This window comes from Lutzomyia longipalpis, chromosome 1, assembly GCF_024334085.1.
Source record: "Lutzomyia longipalpis isolate SR_M1_2022 chromosome 1, ASM2433408v1".
Classification (NCBI taxonomy): Eukaryota; Metazoa; Arthropoda; class Insecta; order Diptera; family Psychodidae; genus Lutzomyia; species Lutzomyia longipalpis.
In genome coordinates this window covers 30,593,789-30,618,014 of record NC_074707.1, presented here as the reverse complement: position 1 = coordinate 30,618,014, position 24,226 = coordinate 30,593,789, and the positions used below count along the sequence as shown (strand labels likewise).

At 31.7% G+C, this 24,226-nt stretch overlaps 1 protein-coding gene across 9 annotated transcripts; it reads left to right on the top strand.

Annotated features, from left to right (window-relative positions):
* Positions 1-3,744: 3,744 nt before the first annotated feature.
* LOC129785852 (calcitonin gene-related peptide type 1 receptor) lies at positions 3,745-20,453 on the top strand. 9 transcript variants are annotated; one of them, XM_055820502.1, is made up of 12 exons: positions 4,857-4,872; positions 4,959-5,050; positions 13,962-14,101; positions 14,493-14,603; positions 14,694-14,800; positions 14,892-14,983; positions 15,945-16,071; positions 16,150-16,376; positions 16,524-16,697; positions 17,671-17,794; positions 18,009-18,131; positions 19,031-20,453. In XM_055820502.1, the coding sequence occupies exons 3-12, from the start codon at positions 13,996-13,998 to the stop codon at positions 19,268-19,270; spliced, it is 1,431 nt and encodes a 476-aa protein (XP_055676477.1). In that variant the 5' UTR covers positions 4,857-4,872; positions 4,959-5,050; positions 13,962-13,995; the 3' UTR covers positions 19,271-20,453. The 9 variants fall into 9 exon arrangements, with proteins under 9 accessions (XP_055676474.1, XP_055676473.1, XP_055676481.1 ...); XM_055820499.1 differs by lacking the exons at positions 4,857-4,872; positions 4,959-5,050 and adding an exon at positions 3,745-4,317; XM_055820498.1 differs by lacking the exons at positions 4,857-4,872; positions 4,959-5,050 and adding an exon at positions 3,745-4,476.
* Positions 20,454-24,226: the final 3,773 nt, after the last annotated feature.

The window sequence follows — 24,226 nt, the reverse complement described above, 5'->3', positions numbered from 1 at the left end:
GATTCATGAGCAAAAAAATCATGTGGGGGAGACGATTTAAGATTGTTAAGGAGATATGCAAAAGAAAGGAGGACTTCTTTCCCCTTCCACGTACTTTTAATGGGCATGCTGGGGCATGCTGATGAAAATGAAACCCACCGCTAAAAAGTTTGTTCAAGGCATATATATTACTGAAATATTGTGCGTAGGTATTTGTACTTCTTTAACGTCGACACAAAACAAATTTATAAAAGTCATCAAGATTTGAGCAAACCGATTTATTGATTGTCGTGGCACGCCGAGCACCACAGGATAAATCGTACATTTTATTGTGTATAGAATAGAATAATTTATTCTTTTATTATGTGGAGTACTATAAAGAAGAAAATTATATTATCACCGGCACTAAATAAAGGAACTAATGAATATATCAAAATTTCTCGTTTAGTGTTTTTTTTTTATTAAGCTTGATCCTTTTTTTATTTAGACCGAACAATACATACATTGTGTGTAGTATCTAATAATCATAATTCATAAATTTCATTATGAATAGGTTGCGCGGGATGAAACTTTTCAGTGTGAGTTTCATTATATTTATTTCCTGACTATAGGGATGTTTTTAATTAGCAATAAGGCAGCATAGGACAAAGTTTTAAAAATTTTCCATGCTCCCTGATCCTATGTTATTATGTTGTTAAATTAAATCTGATAAAAATAGGACTGAGATAACTTTTCACTCTCAAGGAAGCGAACGTGTCAGAAATTTGCAATGCTCTGGTTGCTCTGGTGGTAAATAAGAAAGTCCCTATTGTATGAGGAAAAGGGAAAGGAGTTCCGGGTATGATTAATTTATTTACTTTTCGTCAAGACAAGGGGGACCAACTTTTTTTTTCTATAAATGAAATGTAGGTCCATTTTATAAATTCCCGTCTTGTTCTACATTTTCATTTAGCAAAGATTTACGTAGCACCGGATGGAGGAGAAGGATGAAAAATTTATGTCATCCTTACGACGCAATAGAAAATGTGTGGATTTATTTATTTGGTGATTTCCCTTTAATTCCAAATTGATAAATCGTTTTTATTTCACTTAGAAAAGCTACCTAAATTACCCAGTAGTAGGTATATGCATTCCAATTGCCACTGGAATGGAATTTATGACAAAAGGATTATACTGCAGTAGGTATTTAATATTGATGATATAAACCCATGCAGAATTGCATATCTTTAGAGTTATGCATAATATTTCCGATGCTGTGTATTAAAAATATTACGTGATGAAACATTAAAGCAGTATTTATGACAATATTTATGCTGAAAGATGTTTGGAATGCGCTTTCAGATTCCTTTCAAAGAGGAAATTCAATCAGCAAGTTCCAAAATGAATAAATTGAATGGAAATATGTGTGCGTATTAAACTTTTTACAATTTCCTGCAAAAATTTACTTTTTACAAATTTAATTACTGAAAAATGAATGATTTATTGGATATTGCGCAAAATTCGTAATTCATTATATAACCATCGTACCTTTGTAAGCAATATAACTTGCTCAAAAAAACAACAGTAAAACCTTCCTAGTGGATAATGTCTTTTTTAATTATGTGTAAAATCTTAGTGATTTCTCTTATTGTTAGTTAACATTTTTGACATGAGATGCTTTAAAGATATAATTAAATAATATTTAATTTGTCAGACCGAAACTTATTTAAGCTCAGAGTCAACGTTTAATATAGTCTTTTATGTTGCATATTTTGTTAACTGTATATATACACAAAATGTAAATTAACCACGTATGGTTAAATTAAATTAAGAAGTTTTATTTATATACAACGACATACCTACACTTTGTTCCACGATCCCTTGCAATGTGTTCTTTTTTTCGTTGAAGATTCTGTGATGTGTAATTCATTTTGTGGGAAATCTCCGGAATTAATTACATTTATCGCTTCAACAACCACCAGTTATAAAATACGAGCAATTTGAGGGATCTCATGGCAATTTGCCTGACTAAATTTGCTTTCACAAGCAAATCCTTAGCCTATAGCTGTATACATTGGTGTATAATAGATCCCAAAATTCTTAACACTAGCATATTACACAATGAAAGAATGATTCTCATGAGCATAGCTTTCAAATCAATCAATCACATTACAAACCACAGGAGAGCATTTTGTTAATGATTGATTCTCAAGTTATATTGAGAAGTTTTCTCATTTGAGACCACGACAACATACTTATAGAAGAGAGCTATGATGCGTTGGAGGGAAAATCCCAACTCAGCATATCCTTCTCAAATATGCCCCTATGATTATATATTTAGTTTATATACAGTACACATACTTTTGGACACAATTCAAGTATAAATGATGGAGCAAAGAAAATCCCAAAATTTAACCATTGAATTTTTAGGTCAAAAATAAGGGTAGATTAATTAATTTATACTCGAGGTTAATAAATATCTTTTCTCATTCTGACACTTATTTCGCTTTCAAAAAGCAAGAGATATTTAAAAGACCAAAGCAACATGATACAATTCCTAAAAGCTTTCTCTCGAAAGGATATTTTAACAGACCTTTTCTATTGTGTGTTCGAAAACGTGCAAATTATGTAGGCAATATGTTTTTTTTGCATACTTCCACTTGAGAGATAAATTAAATTCTTCTCCCAAGTTTAATTTCTACAAACCGTACAAGTCACTTCTCAAACCTGCGTTCTCGAGAATTTTATTATTGCTTCTCACTCCAGTCACATTCACACATTATTTTAATTCTTTAACTCGATTTATCGGTATTCTTCCGGTATGAGAAAGTTATAGGTAGGTATAAAATATGAGAATTATCTTCATGTTCGCTATATTGTATTTATTTAATTTAATAGAAAAAAATTTTTTTTGAAAAAAAATTGTAAAGCTATATGCAGCCGTTTTCGTGTGTAATGTACAGTAGAAGAGAATTTCTCTTAATGTTCATCTTTATGTGGTTGAAAAGATTGAATTGGAATTCTTTTCTAAAACATTTACCAATTACGAACAGACCTCAATTTAACCATTTAATTGCTGTGCTTTTTCTATATGCAATGTGAACGTATCTATATAACTGTGAAGTAATAAGAACATAATATACATACGTATGTACATGTACTTAAGTAAATACACAAATTTCAGAGAATTTTATCCATAAGTACCATACCAAGATTTTCTACCCAGAACCTGACTGATGTAAGTACTAAAATGCTTGTTATGATGCACTAAAAATTTAAATTCAAATGATAATATACTCTCTTTTTCTGCTTTATATTTTACTTGGTGTTATGGCTTTGTAATGCTTCGTTTCAATTTATATGATAGAAACAAAAAAAATCCAATAAATTAAGTTAATGAAAATGCAACGCAAACGAGCTTTTCTCCGTGCAGAGGTACCTACTTTGGTATTCCAGTGAGCTTTTTTGCCTTAAGTATATAATAAAAAATGTGCGTTGCACTTATATATACCCAACAGCGAATTCTCTCATATTCTCAACCTTTTAACATTTAATTGAGTGTGTTCTCTCTTAAATAACTCTCGCGTATTATTCTCTTGTCAAGAGAGTAATATTGTGGGTGAATGTAATGCAATATTTGAGAAAAAAGAATTCTCTCCAATGCTTACAATACACATTTCACTCTCTTCGCGCCGGTTTAGGGAGAAGTTCAAAAAGCTCAACGGCTCCCGCAACACTTTGCTTTGCCAGTGTCTCGGGAGTTCACATCACCAGCTTGTGGATATCAGTACGCGGGCGTTTGTGATACTGTAGAGTTCATTGTGGAGCCGCAGAGTCGCAAATTTACACAGCACACCAGAATAAATTGGGTTTTGAGAGGGAACTTCATTTGACTCTTGCAATCTTAATTCTCAGTCACTCAGCAACCGTCGCCGGGGTTAATCGTGTGCCATTTCGCAAGAAATTACAAAAATAAAGACCAAAAAAAAACCCTCAAGAAGAGGGGTCTGCTCCATTGATTGTGAAGAGACTCTCGAAAATATCGCAAACTCGGTATTGACATTTAAAATTATACCTCTGTGTCGTACATCTCTTATTCGTATATTTTTCATCACTGTGAGAATCAAAACAAATAAGACGACGAAACTGATAAAAGACATAAAAGTGGTAGTGTTGCAGGTGAGGCGACATTTAACAGCAAGTTAATCCGTGATAGTGTTAATTATGCTACATGGAATATAGTGGATGTAAAATAGCCATCAGCAATCGATTGTATTGGCATTGGTGTTAATTGAATTTGAAAGTGTGCTATCTGTTAATTAACTGAAATTACACTCTTGGTGCTTATAGTTTTACTTGGTGAGCATATAAAAAAATTGGGTTCATTTGTGTCAAGTTCAGCTACCCAATTTAGTTGTCATGTGGGTGAAACCGGTGCACTTTTGACGATTACGCCAGCATCTCCAGAGAGAGTCACCAAAGATTCAGTGTTTGCATATTGTCCATCGTAGACATCAAGTAATTTTAAAATACACCTTCTTCGTATATTCCACAGCAAAAATATTTGGATTAAGCGGATTAACACTTTGCCTCTTATAGTAGTGTGTTCCAATCTTTTGGTTGTTGTTCTCCTGTGTGGTTATCGTGATTATATTCTTTTCTATTAAACAAAAAAAATACACACATACACAATTCTTTCCATTTGGTTAAATTATATTTTTCATCCAATTCAAAAAAAAAAGTTGTTTTATAAATCTAAAAATTAGTTAAAGATGTATTGTACAATCTTACCAAATTAATATGTCATAGAACGTATGTTATCGTTTATAAATTATGTGAACTATGTAGTTAATTTAACACATAAACAAGTACGTTGGATTTGTTCTGTGTGATTACCTTAAAATAATTTTCTAAGTAAGTTGATCGATAACATAAATTGACTCTAATTACCCTCCTATTCTAAAGACGTTTGCTATTATTGACTTACTCCCATTCCAAAGATACAATGTGAACCACTTATCAACCATTGAGTGCTGCTATTACGTGCTTATCGTGTAACATTTTGGGATTCCTCTTTCAACATCCTCCTCCTGTAAGTGGTTGTCTCCTTCGTCTAATAGAGGTGCTATATAGAAATACAATTTTCCTCACATTTCTTGCAGGCATCACAACTCATGTTAATCTTAGGCAAAATATTCTTTCTTCATGATACCTATATACCATTCTTTTCTTCTGTACATAATTATGTTTACTTTTTTCATCAAAACGTCACTTAGTTTGCGGATAAATGTGCCTAATCTATTTGAGCTAAAGTATGAAAGAAATTAAACTGATGGTGTTAGACTGCATCGCACGCACATAGCCATAAAAATAAAAGAAGGCAAGAAAGCCTCCATTATTGGTATCTACAATTTTATTTAGTCAATTTAAAACAATTTATATTATGTACATAATATATGTACAAGCTTGTTTGGGATTTGTTTCGAAAGAAAGAATCAAAACATCTATTGTCTATCCCTTGTACGAAAAAAGGGAAAATCAAGGAATGAGATCTTAAATGAAATGCAAATTACATGAATTTCAATGGGATATCTGTTTTTTTTTCTTAAAAGGGATAAAGTATAGACGTTTTATTAAAGTAACCTTTAAGTAAAGGAGAATAAATTATTATTTTGAAAAAAATTGAGCAGAAAAATTGTTCAAAAAAAAAGTTTTAAAATGTTCTAAAGTCTAAAGTTTACGTTAAATCGGAAGTGATCAATTTTTATCGGAACTCTAATAATTGTGTAGTTGACCATATTAATTCTCATAGATTCATTGCAATATTAAGCATAGTCTATGAACGAATACTAATGGCTTACTTCACACAAAAAGGCACTTTATATGACCAATCTCTGCTGATACATGAAAGCCATTTCATTAAATTTCATGTAAATTTGCAACCAGCGTCCTCAAAAGGGAGGTGTGAAGTGATATTTTTACTTTTTTAAGTCCCATGTGAACAATAAATATGGGTATAGGTACATAGCTTAATATTCATGAAGATACAAAGTTTTGTCACAGACCACTGCCTTGCCTTTTCCCATATATCTCATTACATACATACACAAGTAAGTTATGAACGGGTAGTATCTCCAGGAAAATGTCAACCACTTTTAGTTTAAAATTATCAATGATTTCTGGTTAATCTTTTCATTAGTGGCAGTAAAGTAAACTTACGGAAATTATTAAATCATCGTTGAACTTCTTATATTTTTTGATAAATTCACAATTTGCCTAACGATGTATTAGGTAATGTTTTGTTAAAGAAGAATGTGCTATTTATCGTTTGGGCGTTACCTTTATTATTTATACATACCTTTTCAATTGACCTCAATTTAAAACATCAAAAGGAAAAAAAAGTACACATCCACCATAGTACATAAGAATGAAATTGAGAACATTAAAAGCAACATGTAACGAAAAAAAACACGTACAAAATAATTATTCATAATACCCAGCATTTACAATATTATGGGAAAATTGAAAGAATCAATATTGGTTCTGAGATTGATATGTCAACCACCCATTAACATGAAATGCTTCCTAAAGTAATTTATGTATAGTTTGAAATTTGCATCTATCTATACGTGTGTAAACTATATCTATATTTAAAGAAGCCATTAAAGTTTAATCCATTCGTCTGGTGTTCGCCGATATTTAAGTGTCCACTCGGCAATGTTCTTAAGCGTAATTCCCGTCCCCAACTGTGAAGCTCGTCGTGCAAAATGTAGGACTAATTTAAAAGTTACTCCTCTCCACAAAATTCTACCTGATGGTATGGTACGACTATACACATTCAACAGGTTGAGGATGCCACAGAGTTTTAGAGGGGCTTCACCGCGAACAACACCTGCTGTGCCTTTGGCTTGGGGTTGCGGATGGGTGGAAATAATCAATAATATCCAGTAGGAGTTCCAGGTCATCCCCTTTATCCCCATTTATACCACACAAGCACCCAACACCCCTGTGTGTATAGTATCTGCGTATTATACTCTCTAATTGAATCAATTTAAATTAGAGAAAGATTGAAGCTTTTATGTGATAAACTGTGAAATTTATACATCCTGTTTCAACCTGCCTTTTCTCCTTTTCCTCTTGATGATTGTTGTAGCTACCATTTAATTTTACATTCTTTATTTATATATCGTAAATTTATTTTTATTTATTTTATTTATTTTTTATTTTATTAAATATTATCCAAATGTATTTTGTGTGACTAATCATTTATTTTTGCCTAGTATCTGTATGTACTTAAAGGTACATACATAATATGCATTTCAATAAGCACATAGAATAAATAGCACCGAAAAAATATCCAACATGGCTGGAGATTTTGAGCTCATTGTGCATTCGGAATTAAGAAGGGAGTGCAACGAAATTGCATCATGAATATTAAATGACGCGACAGAATGAATAAATTTCACACAATAAATCCATTGTGTTTAAATTCAATTTTGCTTGATTAATTTTTTCATGTAAAAAGACTATAAAATTGCATAAATTTCTACTCGAAAGGAAAAAAAAAGCATATCCAAACCATACTATCTTTGTCCATATAATGATGAGCAACCGGGGGTAAAAGCTATATTGGAAGCTGTAAGACATATTTTGTGAGATTTTCAGGTAAACAAATCGCCGACAAGGCTTTATAAATATTTTCCTTTTGAAAAGCTACCATTCACGTCGTGTAATGTGATTGACAACAAAAAAGAGCTGACACGTGAGAAAGGCAATCTCTTTTATACCCGGAATATGGCGTAGTCGTAAGAATGTGGTGGAAAAGTTTAAAGTTCCTCATTTATAAGATTTTCCGTAATTTAATACTTTGTAATATGAACGTGAGAAAATCATGAGGCAAAAGTTGTTTGATGTTTGACTTCATCATCCGTTCTTATCTCCGTCATTTCGCATTATGATTTTATAAGGTGTGAAATTCAGCCGTTTTCATCTACGAAAGAAATGACACACATGCGTATAACAAATGCTTTGGAAAAATATGTACCTATCATGGCACCAACTTTTATGAGTTGATGACACTCTTTTATACACACAAAAAAATTTTAGCAGTGAATACTAAAAAAATGCTGTTTTGTTTTTAAAATGTGTAAAAATTTTGATTCAATCACGAAAATTCGCGATTATTGTAAAGTATATTATGAAAAGCTTTTGATTCAAAAATAAGAACGATTGAAACAAAAGTTAAGCAATTTAAAAACTACTATACCCAAATTATTGATTCATATAGTAATATTTACTACGTAAAATATTGAAAGTATATTTTTAGGTTTAGATTCAATTTCTTCCATATTCAAAGTCAATCATAACGCGTCCAGTTATTAGAGTTGGTATACCACAACGCGGATGGGTCAGTCTATGCGTTGTAATTTAATTTGTAAGTAGGATTAGTAGGCAAAGTTGATTTTTTTTATGAAATTCATCAATATGAAAGATAAAAATGCTCATATCTGAAGTTCTATAAGACCTATAGAAAATTCTTGACTAGTTTTGGAAAGGTATTAAAATAGGCTATAAATTGACATAAATTTCAATAATTTTCAAAGTCACATCTAGAACAAAAATGGCGGTTTTTTGTTTCACCAAAACAGTTTTTTGCACTTTTTGTCCTCAAGAAATGGTTCTAGAGGTTTCTGATGTTCTAGAAAGTTGTAGAGAATTGCAAAACCTTTAATTTAATACCAAGATGAGCAAAATCGGGCAAGCGGTTCAGGAGATATGGCTCTTACAACTTTTCAAATTCAAGAATTTTTCAAATGGCTATATCTTCTAAACGGCGACATAGATTTTCTTCATTTTCGGACTGGTGAAAGATATTGACTTAGGCTACAACATATCAAAATTTAAAAGAAATCGATGATGGGGATTCGGAGATATTGCCCTTTAAAGTTAGGCAATTTTTGTTTTTGATTTTAGCGCCTCTTGCGGATATTTTTGGAACTAGGAATGTTTTAGACAGTTGTAGAGCTTCTTGAAACCTTTCATTTGATACCAAGACGGTCAAAATCGGTCAAGCCGTTCTCGAGTTATATCGAAAAAACACTTTTTGCTTTAGACCGCCATATTTGCTTAACCGCTTGACCGATTTTCAAGTATGAGTTATCGATGAAAACATCTCACTGAGCACTACAACATACTAAAGTTTCAGACCTCTAGCTATAAGGAAACTGGTTGACAGTATTTCAAAATGGCGGATGGCGGCCATCTTGGATTTTGAAAATGCAAAAAAATTAAATTTTACACCCACATTTCTATAGAAAACTTCAAACCTGAAGGCTCTATCTCTCACCGTTCTCGAGATATAAGGCAAAGTTTAGAGTCCCGGACGGCAGGACGGCAGGACGGCAGGCCGGCCGGATCAAAAATTTTCCACCACCATTTTCATAATGTGGGATGTCTAAAACGTGCTCATACCAAGTTTGAGCCCGATCTGAAGTGGTCGGTTTTTCCGACGATTACAATACTTGGTATGCCACGATTGTGGTATACCAACTAATAATAATCTACTATGTAAAATATTTAAAAGTATAATTCTTCGTAGATAGATTCAAAATATTTGTTTTTGATCCTAATTCTGAATATTAACTGTTAAATTTTTTCGGTATTGAAATCCCTTTTTCTCATACGCAAAATTAATTCGACTCAATACGAAGACAAGTTAAAAGAAAACAGTTTAAAAAATGGAAAATAAAAGTATAAAGTGGATTGGGGCGTCTCGGGCGTCTCCATTGTAAAAAATGTTCAATCTTTTTAATTTGATAAAAAGGTAAGACTTTCCATATACAACATAAATGCTCTCCAGTTCAGTATATTAAACGAATTTGTTTTTCAGAAATTTTTCAATAGCCAGGATGATGGAGAAAAAAGTTTTCCGGAAAAGTGAGCGATCTGTGAATCAACAAGGATAGCGGTGTCGACAAACTATTACTGAAAAATCTATCCTGGAATGACGTGGATCGTATGTATTATAATTAATATTTTATTTTCATTTGATCAATCATTTGATTAAAACATTGTTTCTTTTTTTTTTTCAGGAAAAAATGCTGCAATTTCCCCCCAAATCATCAAGCTGGAAAGGCTGAAGAAGGAAGATACAGAAATGAGCACAAGTCCTGGCAGCAAGGAACCAAAAAGGATGTGTTTAATTACGTGTGTGTAGAAAAAAGTGTATTAAAAAATGAGGTGGAAATAAAATAAATGAAATGAAATGAAAAACAATGTATTTTAATACCTAAAGCAACACGAAATAATATCAATATGGTACACGCAATGTATGTAACATTGTACGTAGTTAAATTAAAAATGCTTGTGATTGATTTGACCTGTGCATAGTACAAACTACATTATGCATTATTGGCGCGTTTTCAAAAGCTAACATAGTAGATTCTAAAATGCAATAGCTTTTGAAGCTACAATATGCATTATAGGCGCGTATTCAAAAGCTAACGTAGTAGAATCTAATGGAATTTTGTATGGGAACAGTATTTATTACTACGCGCATTTTTTTGTGTGTACATTTTCTTTTATCAATCTGTTTATATTCAATCCATATAGCAAGCACATACAGAGAAGAATTCTTTTATAAACCACTTTTCTGAAATTTTAAAAATTTTAAAGAGAAAACGAATCAGTCTAAACTGATTTATTTGAACGAGAATAATATAAAAATGTTATCATTCCAACAACAACATAAACCCATGTGAGACTTCATATGTACATTTATGGGATGAGTTTACTGGAGATTCTGAAAAGACGGATATTAGCATATATATGTCGAAAAGCCCCAAGAGGAAAAATATAATATTGAAAAAATATATAGGTAGATGAAATGTCAGATATGAAGGAAACAACAGAAGAAAAATATATTAGCATCGTTTCTTACACTACTGTTACTATCAGCTACAATTTTGAGATCAAGTTAAGAGTATACGCAACTTATATTAAGTAGCTTCATACATGTATATGTACCTAGTCTATTAATACAATATTATAATAATATTTGATAATTTTTTATCTTATATTTTTATTTTAACAAATCCATAAGAAAATTTATATGTTTATCATTGATGTCATTATTGTGTATCTACATATGTATGTATGTATATAGAGTCAACATCTTCTAAGCAGTGTAAAAGATTTACCGCAAACAAATTTTCTTATACCTATTTTAACCAAAATTTTAATTAAACAAGTTATTTGTTTTGTAAAGAAACACCAAATTTTGGCTTTACAAACAACAATTTTAAAAGAAAATAAATTCTATTCTATTTCTATACATTCTTTGGTTAACATGAGAGCACAAAGAAAGTCGAGGAACTAGGATTGACCAGTATAATTTTTATTTTCGCATAAATTAAAGAATGATAAAATATATAAATTATAATTCTTCTAATTGTGTTAAAATTTTGATTTCTTGGGTGGCATAAATTATATTAGAAGAAAAAATAATAAGAAGTAGCTCATTCATTTCATTCCAACGCGAGCATTTCTTTCTGAAATACTTGTTGAAATATGATTATTGAAGTAAAAACTGCAAAGACGGACGATGTATGTAAGCGATCGATCTTCCTGGGTCAAAACCACGGTCAAATAGCATTCTTCGTTAATATTTACAATTTGTATACCACACGAAGTTGTTGGCGAAAAAGTAAACATCTATATGTATTTTCGCGCATGCTACATCTAAAACTGTGTGAGGTTCTCTAATAGCACACCCGTAATAGCCAAATTTGTTTTTGGGTCGGTTAATCTTCTTAAGTACTAATTTTATAGGTGGCAACGTGCAAAGAAGATGATAATTCCAATTTCTAAGCGGTGCAAAATGCTCGAGATTGAGCATTAAATATGTAACAACTGACGCATTAATATGTCATTAATAAATATCACACGCCTTTTCGATGTTTCGCTGGAAATTAAATTTCATTTAAACTGAAAACAAGAACATTGCCTCTAACTTATGTCTGTTTAATCAGCCAGGTATGTACGTTGTGAATTCTATCTACATTAAATTTGCCAGATGTGACAAGCAACTAATTCTTTTGATAAATAGCCTGCAAGAGGTTTAGTTTACGTAATAAATTATTTTACATTCTAAATCAATAGGTGTAATAATTATAATTACGGTTAGAGTTGGGAATATGCGGTGAGTAGTATGAGAATAATTCATAAAACATTAATAATATATCTAATCGAAAATTATCCTCAACACTTACCAACATTTTCTATTTATTAACTTTTCCTACACAATACACTTTGCTCCCTGTCATAGGGGGAGAGAAATAAATGGTTTTTAATTAAACTTCTCTGAACTCTTGCACATTGTCTCAAGTGTCCTATCTTTGTGGCTACTGCTGCATCACATTTACAACGTAGCGTCAAGGATAACGTTAGTCACCTGAAGAGATATAAATTTACCTGCTTTACATTATGTATTCACTTCATAATTTTTACTTCACTCCGGAATTTTCTAACTGCGAATATTGTTGATAAGCTGAAGAAGTTTTTCAATGCATAGAACACAAAGATATAGTTCCTGTTGAGTTTACATTTTAATTTATAACATGACTGACATACTATATGATATAGGTAGGTACATATTATTATGATGTACTCACATTACCCAAAATAGAATTTTATTTATGTTTTTGATTAGAGATACACTGAGAATGGTTAGTTGAATGTGTTATAAAAGCTTTTATGTGAACTTAACATCATTATAAAATCAGAATAAATTTAATTAATATAAAGAATTATTAATGGAAATAATAATCGAAAAGAACAATTTACATAAAGATATAAACAAATAAACTTTAATCATAAAATGATAATGATTACTGTAATAACTTTTATGATAAATTACCTTAAATTGTTTTCTCAAATAGAAGGAAGTAAAGTATGATGGAGGAAAAACATTTCTGTTCTGTTGGAAGAAAACAATTTCCAGCCCAAAGAATCAAATAAAAGAAATCTAAGATGTAATAAAAAAAACACTAATCATCTTCAGATGATGCTTGCAGGGGTTTCTTTTCATTCCAAAGTTTTCAAATAGAATGTTAATTCCATTCCAGACTTCCGTGTTTCTTCTACTTCTACGACTTCTGCTAATACATAATGAAAAAGAATTTATTTTTTATTTTTTTATATTTTTATATTTACAAAGAAAAACAAAATCTAATCATACCTAATCGTTTGAATTCTTCTAAATAAGTTAGAGAAATTACAAAACTCTTCTAGCAGTCTCGTGACTTTTATTCTGCATTACCCAATTTTATTACGTTGACTGTCCACAACTTTGCACTTTTTTTCTGTAAAACAAAATAGCTATATAGAATTCCATTTGGACGTGCAACGTTAAACGATTGAAGCGATTGAAACCAATATCAGTATATATCTCTATTCTTTCACTACAATTTACTGTAATCGATTTCACATAATTCGTTTTCAATCCCAGGCTTTTTTCATTGAAATCCCATCTACTTGTATGCTTGCTCACACATTTATTTCAATCACTGAAGTGTATATAAATCCTTTAGTTCTGCCTCAAAGCGAATGAAAACGGCTTTTCAGGATTTTCAATTTATGTAAAGTTATCTATACCCCGGTATGAGCACAACACAGACTATTCCCAATGTGTTCTATGTACTCGTTCAAAAGCAAAAGTCTCATGTAAAATAATGCAAAATATAAAACTAAGGTGGTTTGTAGATACCTGTATGTAGCGTATTTATGAGTAAGCAAATTTGTAAAAAAAAAAAAAAAGATATACGATACTTTAATATGCAACTTTTTTTTGAGATAGTTCCTTATTATTTTTTAAATCATGTGAACAACATTACAATATTAACCCAATTAGCATAGAAAATCTACTAATTTATACCTCATCATTATAATTTAAATTAGTGACTCTTACCCTATATTTATTCCTTTGTATGTACTTTTTTTTCTAGACGCGCCCATTTAGAATAGTGGCACAACAAAATAATGACTCCCAGTTCCATGTCGACAACGACAACGGAACACCCTTTGATTCAAAAGCGCCTTGAGTGTTTGGAGGAACTCAACAAATCCATTAGCTCTATAGAAGATGGTGAGGATATTTTTTATTATAAAATACTATATTCATTCTAAGTTCAAAGGTTACATTCACTTTTTTTTTACCTGTACACCACCTCTTTATGGTACATTTCCATAAGGAATAATTAGTAATTGTTATTTAGCCTTCAAGTTTGAATGAACTTTACTTTATTATAAAAGTGACTATAGATTTTTGTTACCTACATTAATACATAGTAGGTACTTGAGAATTACTGTCTTTCATTAACAATAATTGCGATTAAAAGAGCTTTAAGATTATTTTGAGGTCGATTGATTCTCGCACAAAATTCTGAAGCACTGTGGTCGGAGAGCTTTGCAAACATTCGAAGTCTCTAGCATAATTCTATCAGATAACAGACTAATTGACCTCGATTGTTTAACAGGTACCTATTGTCCAGGAACGTTCGACGGATGGCTTTGTTGGCCGAATACACAAGCAGGAACTGCAGCATTTGCACCATGTCCAGAATTCGTCACTGGTTTTGACCCCACCCGTGAGTTAAATAGTAATCTAGGCAATTTTCATTCCCAATTTTAAAAAAAATCAAAATATGACATGAATTTAAAATTAAAAAAAAAAACAGGATATGCTCATAAAGAATGTGGAATAGATGGAGTGTGGTTCAAACATCCCCTTACTAACAAAACGTGGTCCAACTACACAACATGTGTTAATTTGGCTGATTTTGAAGTGAGTTCTTTTGTATTATAAAATTCTATTTTAATTTATAGTTTTTAATTAAATTCAGAAACTTAGTCATTTTGTCTTACTTATATTTCAGTGGAGGCAGCAAGTCAATTTAATATACGAAACAGGATATTCGATATCCTTGATAGCCATTTTATTATCCTTAGTCATTCTAGGTTATTTTAGGTAAGTTTCCTTTTTATTGCATAAATTTCATTATCTTTTCGGGGAGCTTGATTTTCATGGTGTATAGAACAAGTCCGCCTCTGTTAAGTTTTCAAGAGCTATCGTAAATTTGAAATATGGTGGAAAGATTTAATTTTCTTCATATTCTACTGAAATATTAAAAATGTAAAATGATACATACAAACGCAGCGCAGGCATTTCGAGAAAGTCATATGTAAAGTCATAAAATTTTGGGGGATTGGTACAGAATTCTATGGGGTACACCAAATAGCTTTCATACTTGAAGTCAAATCTGCAAAAATACTATTAAAACAAGAACTAACATAGTATAGCTATATATATGTACGTATTCTTTAGTACAGGAAAGTCAATTTATGAAACATTACATACACGTTCCCAAAAGGGATATATTTGCATGTAAAAGTTACATAAAATGTCTTATATAAAAGTCTATGTACAAGATATAGTAGGTACATGCTCGTGTAATATGTGTATGTTTGCTTTTATATACCTACATATAATGATGAAAATTCACAGGATATTTCCAAAAATGGCCATTCTCCTCATTGCTGACTTTTTCGGCACTTTATTTATTATGCAGTCTTGAAAATAAATAATATGAAAAGAATTTCTGAGCACGTATATCACGAAAGTTGAGGATTTCCTCACCATGAATGAAATATTATACGACTCCCATATAACCATTTCACAGTATAATTCAGAGAATCAGATTATAATCGTAAAATAATTCCATTTCATCGTGACGATGTGGGTTAATAAATATTAATGAGATCTTATTTTTATCCATTTTCCCAACATTACAATTCGTTAGAATAGTATATGGTTTTATTGTCAAAAGGGATATGTTCCTATTCCTCTTTTATGTGGTATCCAAACCGACAAGGGTGTGCTTTCTCGGCAGCTCTTCCGACAACCGTAAATGTTAAAATTTATTCAACAGGTCCCTCAAGTGTTCCAGAATTACATTACATATGAATCTGTTTTCATCATTTGCCGCCAACAATTCCCTCTGGCTGCTCTGGTATCGAGTTGTACTAGGATCGCCTGAGGTTCTAGAGAGAAATGAAGTTAGTTAGACTATCTATATATTTAAATATTCTAAGTACAGAGGGTAATATTTTGTATTCATAAATGTACCAACCCAGGTTGGCTGTGTTGTTCTCCACCTGGTGCTCCACTATTTCCTTCTCACAAATTATGCCTGGATGCTATGTGAGGGCTTTTATCTCCACACCGTTCTCGTGGCTGCTTTTGTGTCTGAGAAAAAGCTCGTCAAGTGGTTAATTTGGTTAGGATGGGGTGCTCCTGCCATTGTAATCGTGCAATATGGACTACTCAGAGGATTACATGGAGATGAAACAGACACAATGCAGTAAGTTTCACTGTTTCTTCCTTTTAATTATTTACTTCAACTAATTAGTCCTTGTTAAAATATTTTTTATTCATTATTTTTTAATGAATTTTATAATATAAAAACATGGAAATTCAAAATTTTTGAACGTCTCTTTTTCTCTTTTAGGTGTTGGGCGAATGAAACCTCATATACGAACATACTTGTTGCTCCAGTGGTTATATCAATGCTACTTAATCTTTTATTCCTGTGTAATATTGTACGAGTGCTATTGCTGAAACTGAAAGCTCCAGCAGGACCACACGGTGGTGGTCCATCTAGAACCGTTCTGCAGGCATTCAGGTTAGTTTATACAAAAAGAAAATGTTTATTTTCCATGAATTTTATATGTAAACTTAACGAAATGTTCTTGCAGAGCATAACAATTTATTACATACAATAGAAAAGGGAAAATAACAATGAACAAAAATAAGCTCTCAAAATTTGATTTTCATCTCAATTTTTTTTTAAATGTGTAGTCTCATTTTATTGTTTAATTTTAAGTAGATTATAAACTTTTTTAATTTATTAGACTGAAAGTATAACGAAAGCTTGAAATGTGTGAAAATGAATGGACCAGGGGTTGGGGTAATTTAGTTTGTTCATTTGTTTCGAAGAGCTAGAAAGCTTTAAGACCATGGAAAAAGAGAGAGAGAGAGAAATATGAATACATGAAAAAAAATGATAATAAAGAAAAAAAAATATATATAAGTTTTAGGGGTGGTAGCAATAGAAAATATGTACAAGTCTTAAAGTATTCTCCAGCTAAACAATACAATTTGCCTCTGATCCTGTTCATAAGAAATGATGATATTTTGTCTCGTCTTTCACCTTTTAAACATATGTACGTTGCATTTCATTGAGGTATAGATACATATATATATAAAGCATATGAGCTTTATTACGGTGCACTAACGTAACACCAATCCCTATTTATGTATATATTTATATAAATAACAGAATGAGAGTTGCAGTCTACCCTCAATTGCTGCAAAATTCTACAAAATCACGTATAAAGTATGAGATTTGATATTTTGTTGGTTGATGTTGGATTTCAGAATTTAGCTCGAAAATCAATGACTTTTAAAACATCAAAAAAATATTTTTGAGAGTGTGAATTAAATAAACTCTTTGAGAGCTAATAACATTTCTTTCAACCTTATTTTATTACTTTTTTGAAGATTTGCATGCAATATTCAAAATTTTTGAATGGATTAAAACTTTCTGTTCTGAAAAATTTAGGCTACTTAATTAATAAGATAAATTGTCTTTTTAGAGCGACTCTTCTTCTCGTTCCTCTTCTTGGTCTGCAATATATTTTAACACCATTCAGACCGGCGCCAGGACATCCATGGGAGCGCGTTTATGAGACAGTATCAGCTTTTACAGCTTCATTTCAGGTATATACTCTTGAAAGCTTGTTTTTGTGCAGACACTTGTGTAAAAAATTTAATCACCCACCGAAAGGCTTAGCATTTTTAATGATATATTATCGTAATTATTTAAGAAGCAACCCTAAAATTCTTCATTATAACACCTCAATAAAAAATGATCCTGATAAATTGATATAGGGTTGCTTTTTTAGCTGTGATTCTTTTTTTTGTCAATTTCCAGGGACTTTGTGTTGCTTCACTATTTTGCTTTTTTAATGGTGAAGTTATGGCTCAGGTTAAGAGAAAATGGAGAACCCTCTTTTTTCGTCCACGAGCGAATTCCTACACGGCAACTCAAGTTTCGGTAAGTGGAGTTTAATTAATGCTTACAAAGCAATAATGTTTTGCTCAAGTTAGGGCCCGGAAACAAATCACACAAAGCACAATAGAATGAAAAAAAAAAAAGTAAAACGATTTATAAATTGGAATTTCTTCTCTTTGTTGTCCACTTTGTGCCTTAAAAATGTTCTACACCTTTATGTACAACATACCTCGAATGGGAAGCTCTATAGGATTTATGTAGAAGAATTTTATAAAATGTAGCTATCTTTCATATCAATATTGTTTGTATATGGTTTCTTTGTTGAATCAGAGAGAAGATGCTGCTTTCATAGACATTTCTGCATATTGCATTTTGTCAAGAAATGCATAAGAGTTACTTATATTTCTGTATTTTCAATTTAAAATTATTTTGCCGGTACGTCTTATAAATCAATCTGAAAATACACAGAAAAGTATGCGAGCATTACTAAACTTTTCCTATATTTTCGAAGTAAGTAGGTACCTCGTTTAAAGTTTCTTAATAAAAAAACAGCATGACAAAAGTTTATGCACAAGATAAATGTTCAAAAAGAGTAGGTAGAGAAGATAATAATGTAGTATAGGTATTATGGTAAAATAAATAACAAACAAAAACGTATAAACTGTTTCTTCTCATAAATGCATTATTATTTATGAAATGAAACTCGTTGTTTTATTTCTGAAAGTATTGCATTATTAAATTGGCAGGCACAAAATCCTAAATCAAATATGGAGCCACAAAGAGACCATAGAGGAAGGATAATTTTAATGTAGCTATTTAGAGTTAACCATCGCGTAAAGTGGATTTAGTTAATTTCAATGTAGCCGCTCGGCTTGCAGTTTGTGCGATGTGCTCCACAAGTGCCCGGTGAGGAGAAGGTCTGACTAACAGAGTTGAATAAGAGCGCAGGTAATGGCAGCACCGTGGACGACGATAATCACAATGAGCGTCTCGAATTGGTGACAAGAGTAAACGAAGTGACCCAGCATGTGGATGCCAAAGAAACACTGATTCAACATGGAGCAAATGCCGAGAATACGTACCCATCTACAAGCAACACAACCAATGGGAGCAGCCACAAAGTAACATTTATCAGCAACACCAATCTTTTGCCACCCTCATCGAAGGATGACAGCCTGTAGAAGGGGAGCTATCATCGATGATAAATCAATAAAATGGTAATATCTTGCGGCTCTAAACATCCAACAGGGGACCACACAAGGTAAATTGTGCGGTCGTTTTTTGAAAAAAAAAGAGGGAAACTAAATCTCCAAAAGTGCCATAGAAAACGTATAGGCATAATGTACATTAGGAAATACCTACATACATATATACCTACATACTTTACCACCGAAACTTTGAACAATAAATTTTAGGAATTAGTTTACTCGTAGACACCTTGAAGGAAAACATTGCAAAACGAATCTGGAATAAATTATTTTTAATTGAAAATTCCTGATTTTTTACTACTTTAATGCCAAAAAATTTCATGCTGTCGCACAAAATGAGAAAATTTAATGAAATTCAAATATGCCACTTTAATGTATCACGGGTGTCAACTAGTAAACTTTCCTAATAAATATTGAAAAAAATCATCCTTATTTTATTTGGATTATGCTATTATTTTTTCTATTCCATCATCCAAATATTTTTTTTTATTTGCGATAGTATTTAATTCTCTGAATAAGTATTTTCTATATTTTTTTAGCTTTATCGTGGCCTATATTTTGAATAGATAAATCCTCAAAAATTTAACAGAATAGCTGAACAAAAGAGAAATCAATAAATTGTATATTCAATATATTCCTTCACTACCCGTGAAGTTCTATCTAAAATGGAGATTTTTCAAAATATATCAGATGTCAATGTAATTAAATAATAATAGTAATCGTGTTGGGTACTAAAATCTAAAAAAAAAATGCCTCATGAAAATTTTCAAAATGAAACGAATTTAATGTCACTACTGTAAAAAAACAAACTTCACTCATCACAATAAAAATGTGAAACAGGATGATATTTATTATGTATAGGTACATTATGTACCTTTGAGTACTCAGAATCGCATTTGAATTTCGTTTATATTTTATACAACATATGTTTTGTATATACATAAATGTATTTTAAATTATTTACATATAAACTTAATATTTAATAAATGTATAGAAAAATATGAAATTGTTTATATAGTGGCAAATAAAATCTTATTGTGCCGATTAAGATTTATCAAATGTTGATAGGCAAAAGAAATGAATATATTAGGGGCAGATTTATGTAGAGTATCTATTCTAAAATAAAATTTGCCTGCGTTTTGTATGTTTTTCTAAACATCTTTGGTTTTACTAACTTTCTCAAAGCTTTACTCACCTTCTTCGCTTTTCTTCCAAACGGACGAACCCCTTCAAAATGGAAGATAAACTGACGATATTCACTTATATGAGATTAGTTGGACGTAAATTGCTACTGGATTGGGGGTAATTGCTGGTTGATTTGATATTGGGGGATTCCTTCTTCTCTGATATTTTTCAAACTTCCTTCTCTTTCTTTTCACATTCGATCTGACTTTTATTAAATTTATTGGTATAAATAAACATTACATGGTTCAAATATGCAGCTAAACACGAAATGAAGAGAGGTATGGAGAAGTTGAAATTTTGCACAAAAATATTCCCATAGTAAACCTTCACGTTAACGACCCTCAAATTTCAGCAAATAAATGTGTGAATAAAAGAAAATGTGAACTCGGAAATAATCTTCTCATGGCTAGAGATCACATTAATTAGATTTGTTCCGTGTATGGGAAACATCTTTACAAATTATCAAATTAAATATTTAATGGTGAAATATGGGAATTTGTCCAAAAATAGATTTCCTCCAGAGGTCAATCTTCTGCTTTACATCATACGAAATGGGCAATAAGTTGCAGGTGTTTGCTTCATAAAAAATTATGTTTACTGCATAATCACTTAAGATTTATTGATGGTTTATAAATAATTTTTCAAGAAAGTTCATCGACAAGAAAACTCTCGATGATCTGATAGTTTCTAACACACCCACTTTCTTTAATGCTAAAATTAAGAGTCATCAGGACAGGTGAGTAAAATCAATAACCACTCTGAAGTACGTGTATTAAAATAAACTACCTAATTAAAGTTCCCAAAGGCACTTTTGGGACTAGAATGAATTAAATTTAAATTTATCTTACACTGTTCAAGGTAAGATAGCGCTACTTGGAGGACAAATCATTTTACTCTTCATTAATCTTTTCAGTTTTAGTAGCATTCTTCTTAAATCATCCTTAATTCCATTCGAATCCCCCCAGTTACTAATCGCTATAACACCTCTGTTTTATATGTACAACGATAGTATGTATATGGTGAAAATTGATTTTTAATGAGACAATCGAGGAGAATACCTCACACTGCTCATCTAAATGCGATACCATTTCTCATAAAAAAGACCGAATAGGAAGGAAATAAATTTCTTTCTTACATAAAGAAATAGAACAAGAAAAAACATAATGGGATGTCACATATTGTTGGATGAAAGCGATGAAGGATGGGATCTAGGATTGAGATAGACCTCTAACATATCATATACATAGTTGAGGTACATCGTATTGAGAAGGGTGAAGAAATATGCCGGAGGAGACCCAATTGATTTTGTGAATTGCTGTGCTATCAGATGGTGCGTGGAACATCTCCTGGCTTTTATCTTACTAATTATATTTACAATTCACAATGGCATTTTCTCCTAACTTCATGAATAAGTTAAGTCTCAGGGAAAAGGCCGAGATGAATGCTGGTTTGTTGAGCAATTAAATAGGTCATAGTCTTGTATAGAGGCTTATTCTATACTTACACGAGATGACTATAAAAAATTAATGAAGAAAATTATGCATGACACGAAAGCTCCTGGTTAACCATAATGCCTTGATTGGTGTGCTTTTCTTAATATTGAAAAGCTTCCTAGAGAAAGTATTTTCCTGTTGTACACGGCTCTTAAAAAAGATGTTTTGTTTATTGTTCTATTCATACGCGATTCGTCGTACAGAGGGATTTCAAAATTAGTGAATATACGTTCCTGCGGCTATTTGCGCAATAAAGGTATATTTTGTGGATTTCTTTACAAATTACTATTACATTGAAAATTCTTTTAGACCATCTAACATTTTTATTGTAAGAAGAAGCTTCTTTTGTACCACCTGAGACAAAATTTAAAGTTTCTTCCTCATTCACAAACTAAAGTATTTTGTACCATTCAGTTGAATATTGAAGACCGGAAAAATTGAAAGCCTTTCCCCTATATATAGTTCTGTTTTTGTAGTCTGAATATGCTGCAGAATATTTTGTTCTCGCTTGTGCTTTTTTATGTTTGCGAAAAAACATTTACGCGCGCGCTTACATTGCGTGTATCTTGTTAATATAATGATATTTATGCAAATTTGACTCCTACAGCGAGACCCTCGGTGCGTGTGTTTGCATTATATAATATATATTTTTTATGTATACATTGGGAGGTGGTAGAAAAAAAGATTGCACTAGTTTGTTGTTTAGCACTCTCATAGGATTTAATTCAATAAGTGTCTAATTTTAGAAAATATCGCACATCCTCCTCAGAGATCTGCGTCTCTGACAAAACACATACCCAAGCCAAATAATACCAAGTATACGATGTAGCATTAGGGGGAGAGAAGGATTCAAAAGTCCCACATTTTATCTGTTCTAAACAACTCATATGTACATTTTGTGGAATTGCAGTGGAAATGGTATATGACCAACTCCATTGTTTGCATGTTGTGTATGTACAAATGGATCGTAATTCAATGCAACTATTTGAGGAACATATTGTGCTATGGAAACTAGATCCAACGTCGAAGTCATAAATCACAGGAATCATCGCTGTTAACGTAAAGTAGGTTGAAGATGGGACTGGGATTATCTCTTATTTTGTGTGACGACTTATGATGAGTATGATGAATATATTCTAAGGCAACCCACCCATTTTTTTACAACTCAGCGCAAAGATTTAATCCAATCCATCTAATCTCTGTAAGAATAGGAAAAACTTCGCAGTATACACGTACTCATAAAGCTATACATGGATGTGATGTGGGTGGGCTAAATTTGAAGCTTTGAAAAATGTGGCTTATGGAAAATTCGGAACATTATGTATATGTGGCCTATTTACCTAATATTGATTAACTTCATAGAAAGATGGAATAAAATCCTCTATATAAATATTAGCCATTACATAAATAGAATACCTAAATATGCAATATTTCCTCTGAAAAATGGTAAAAACAAGGAATTGCATAAATTCCATTATATTGGATTTTTTGTCACAATTTTCAATTTTCACAATAGGGTAACTAGGGGTAATGGCAATATCTCTACTTTTTGGAGATAAAACAACTCTTTTAAAAAATTTTGCCATATAATTCTCATTCAGCAGCCAACTCGATACAGTTTTGATGACAATTGAGGCTTATTTTAATTTTACATGAATATGACTAACGCACGCCAGTCTCCCGTAATGCAAAAACAAACCCACCATTGAAATAATAAGAGGGAAAGCGTTGATGGCATAAACGGGGGGGTTCGAAACCTATTCATATTAATCAATAATGTTTATAAAAACCCCCATCATGATGATAGATTGATTGTCTCTTGTTAAAACAAGGAGGGATATGACTAAAAATAACTCAAGCTCCTCTTCAATATCACGCCAAAAAATTATATACAATGAAGATTGTATAAGTATTTACATACATATATGTTCATGAAAATCACCCGTGTAATAAACTCAAAACCAAAAATGAATTGATGGAAGAGATTTTGCTTTGTCTCCTTCACATCTCTGTGTATCAAATTCACCTGCAGATGATTTTTCAACAAAGAATGTTGACTTTGTCGCACAAAAGTATACACTCGATTGAGAATTTTTGATATGGGTTTGCTTAGAAGACAAAGTCGGGGCGTTTAAAAAGATAAAAGCTCAGAAAAAAGAGGAATTTATAAAGTCTCTTTTGGAAAATTACATAAACGCTACACTCTTGTACATAATTTTATGTTCCGCTGTATCTTGCCGCTGCCAAACCC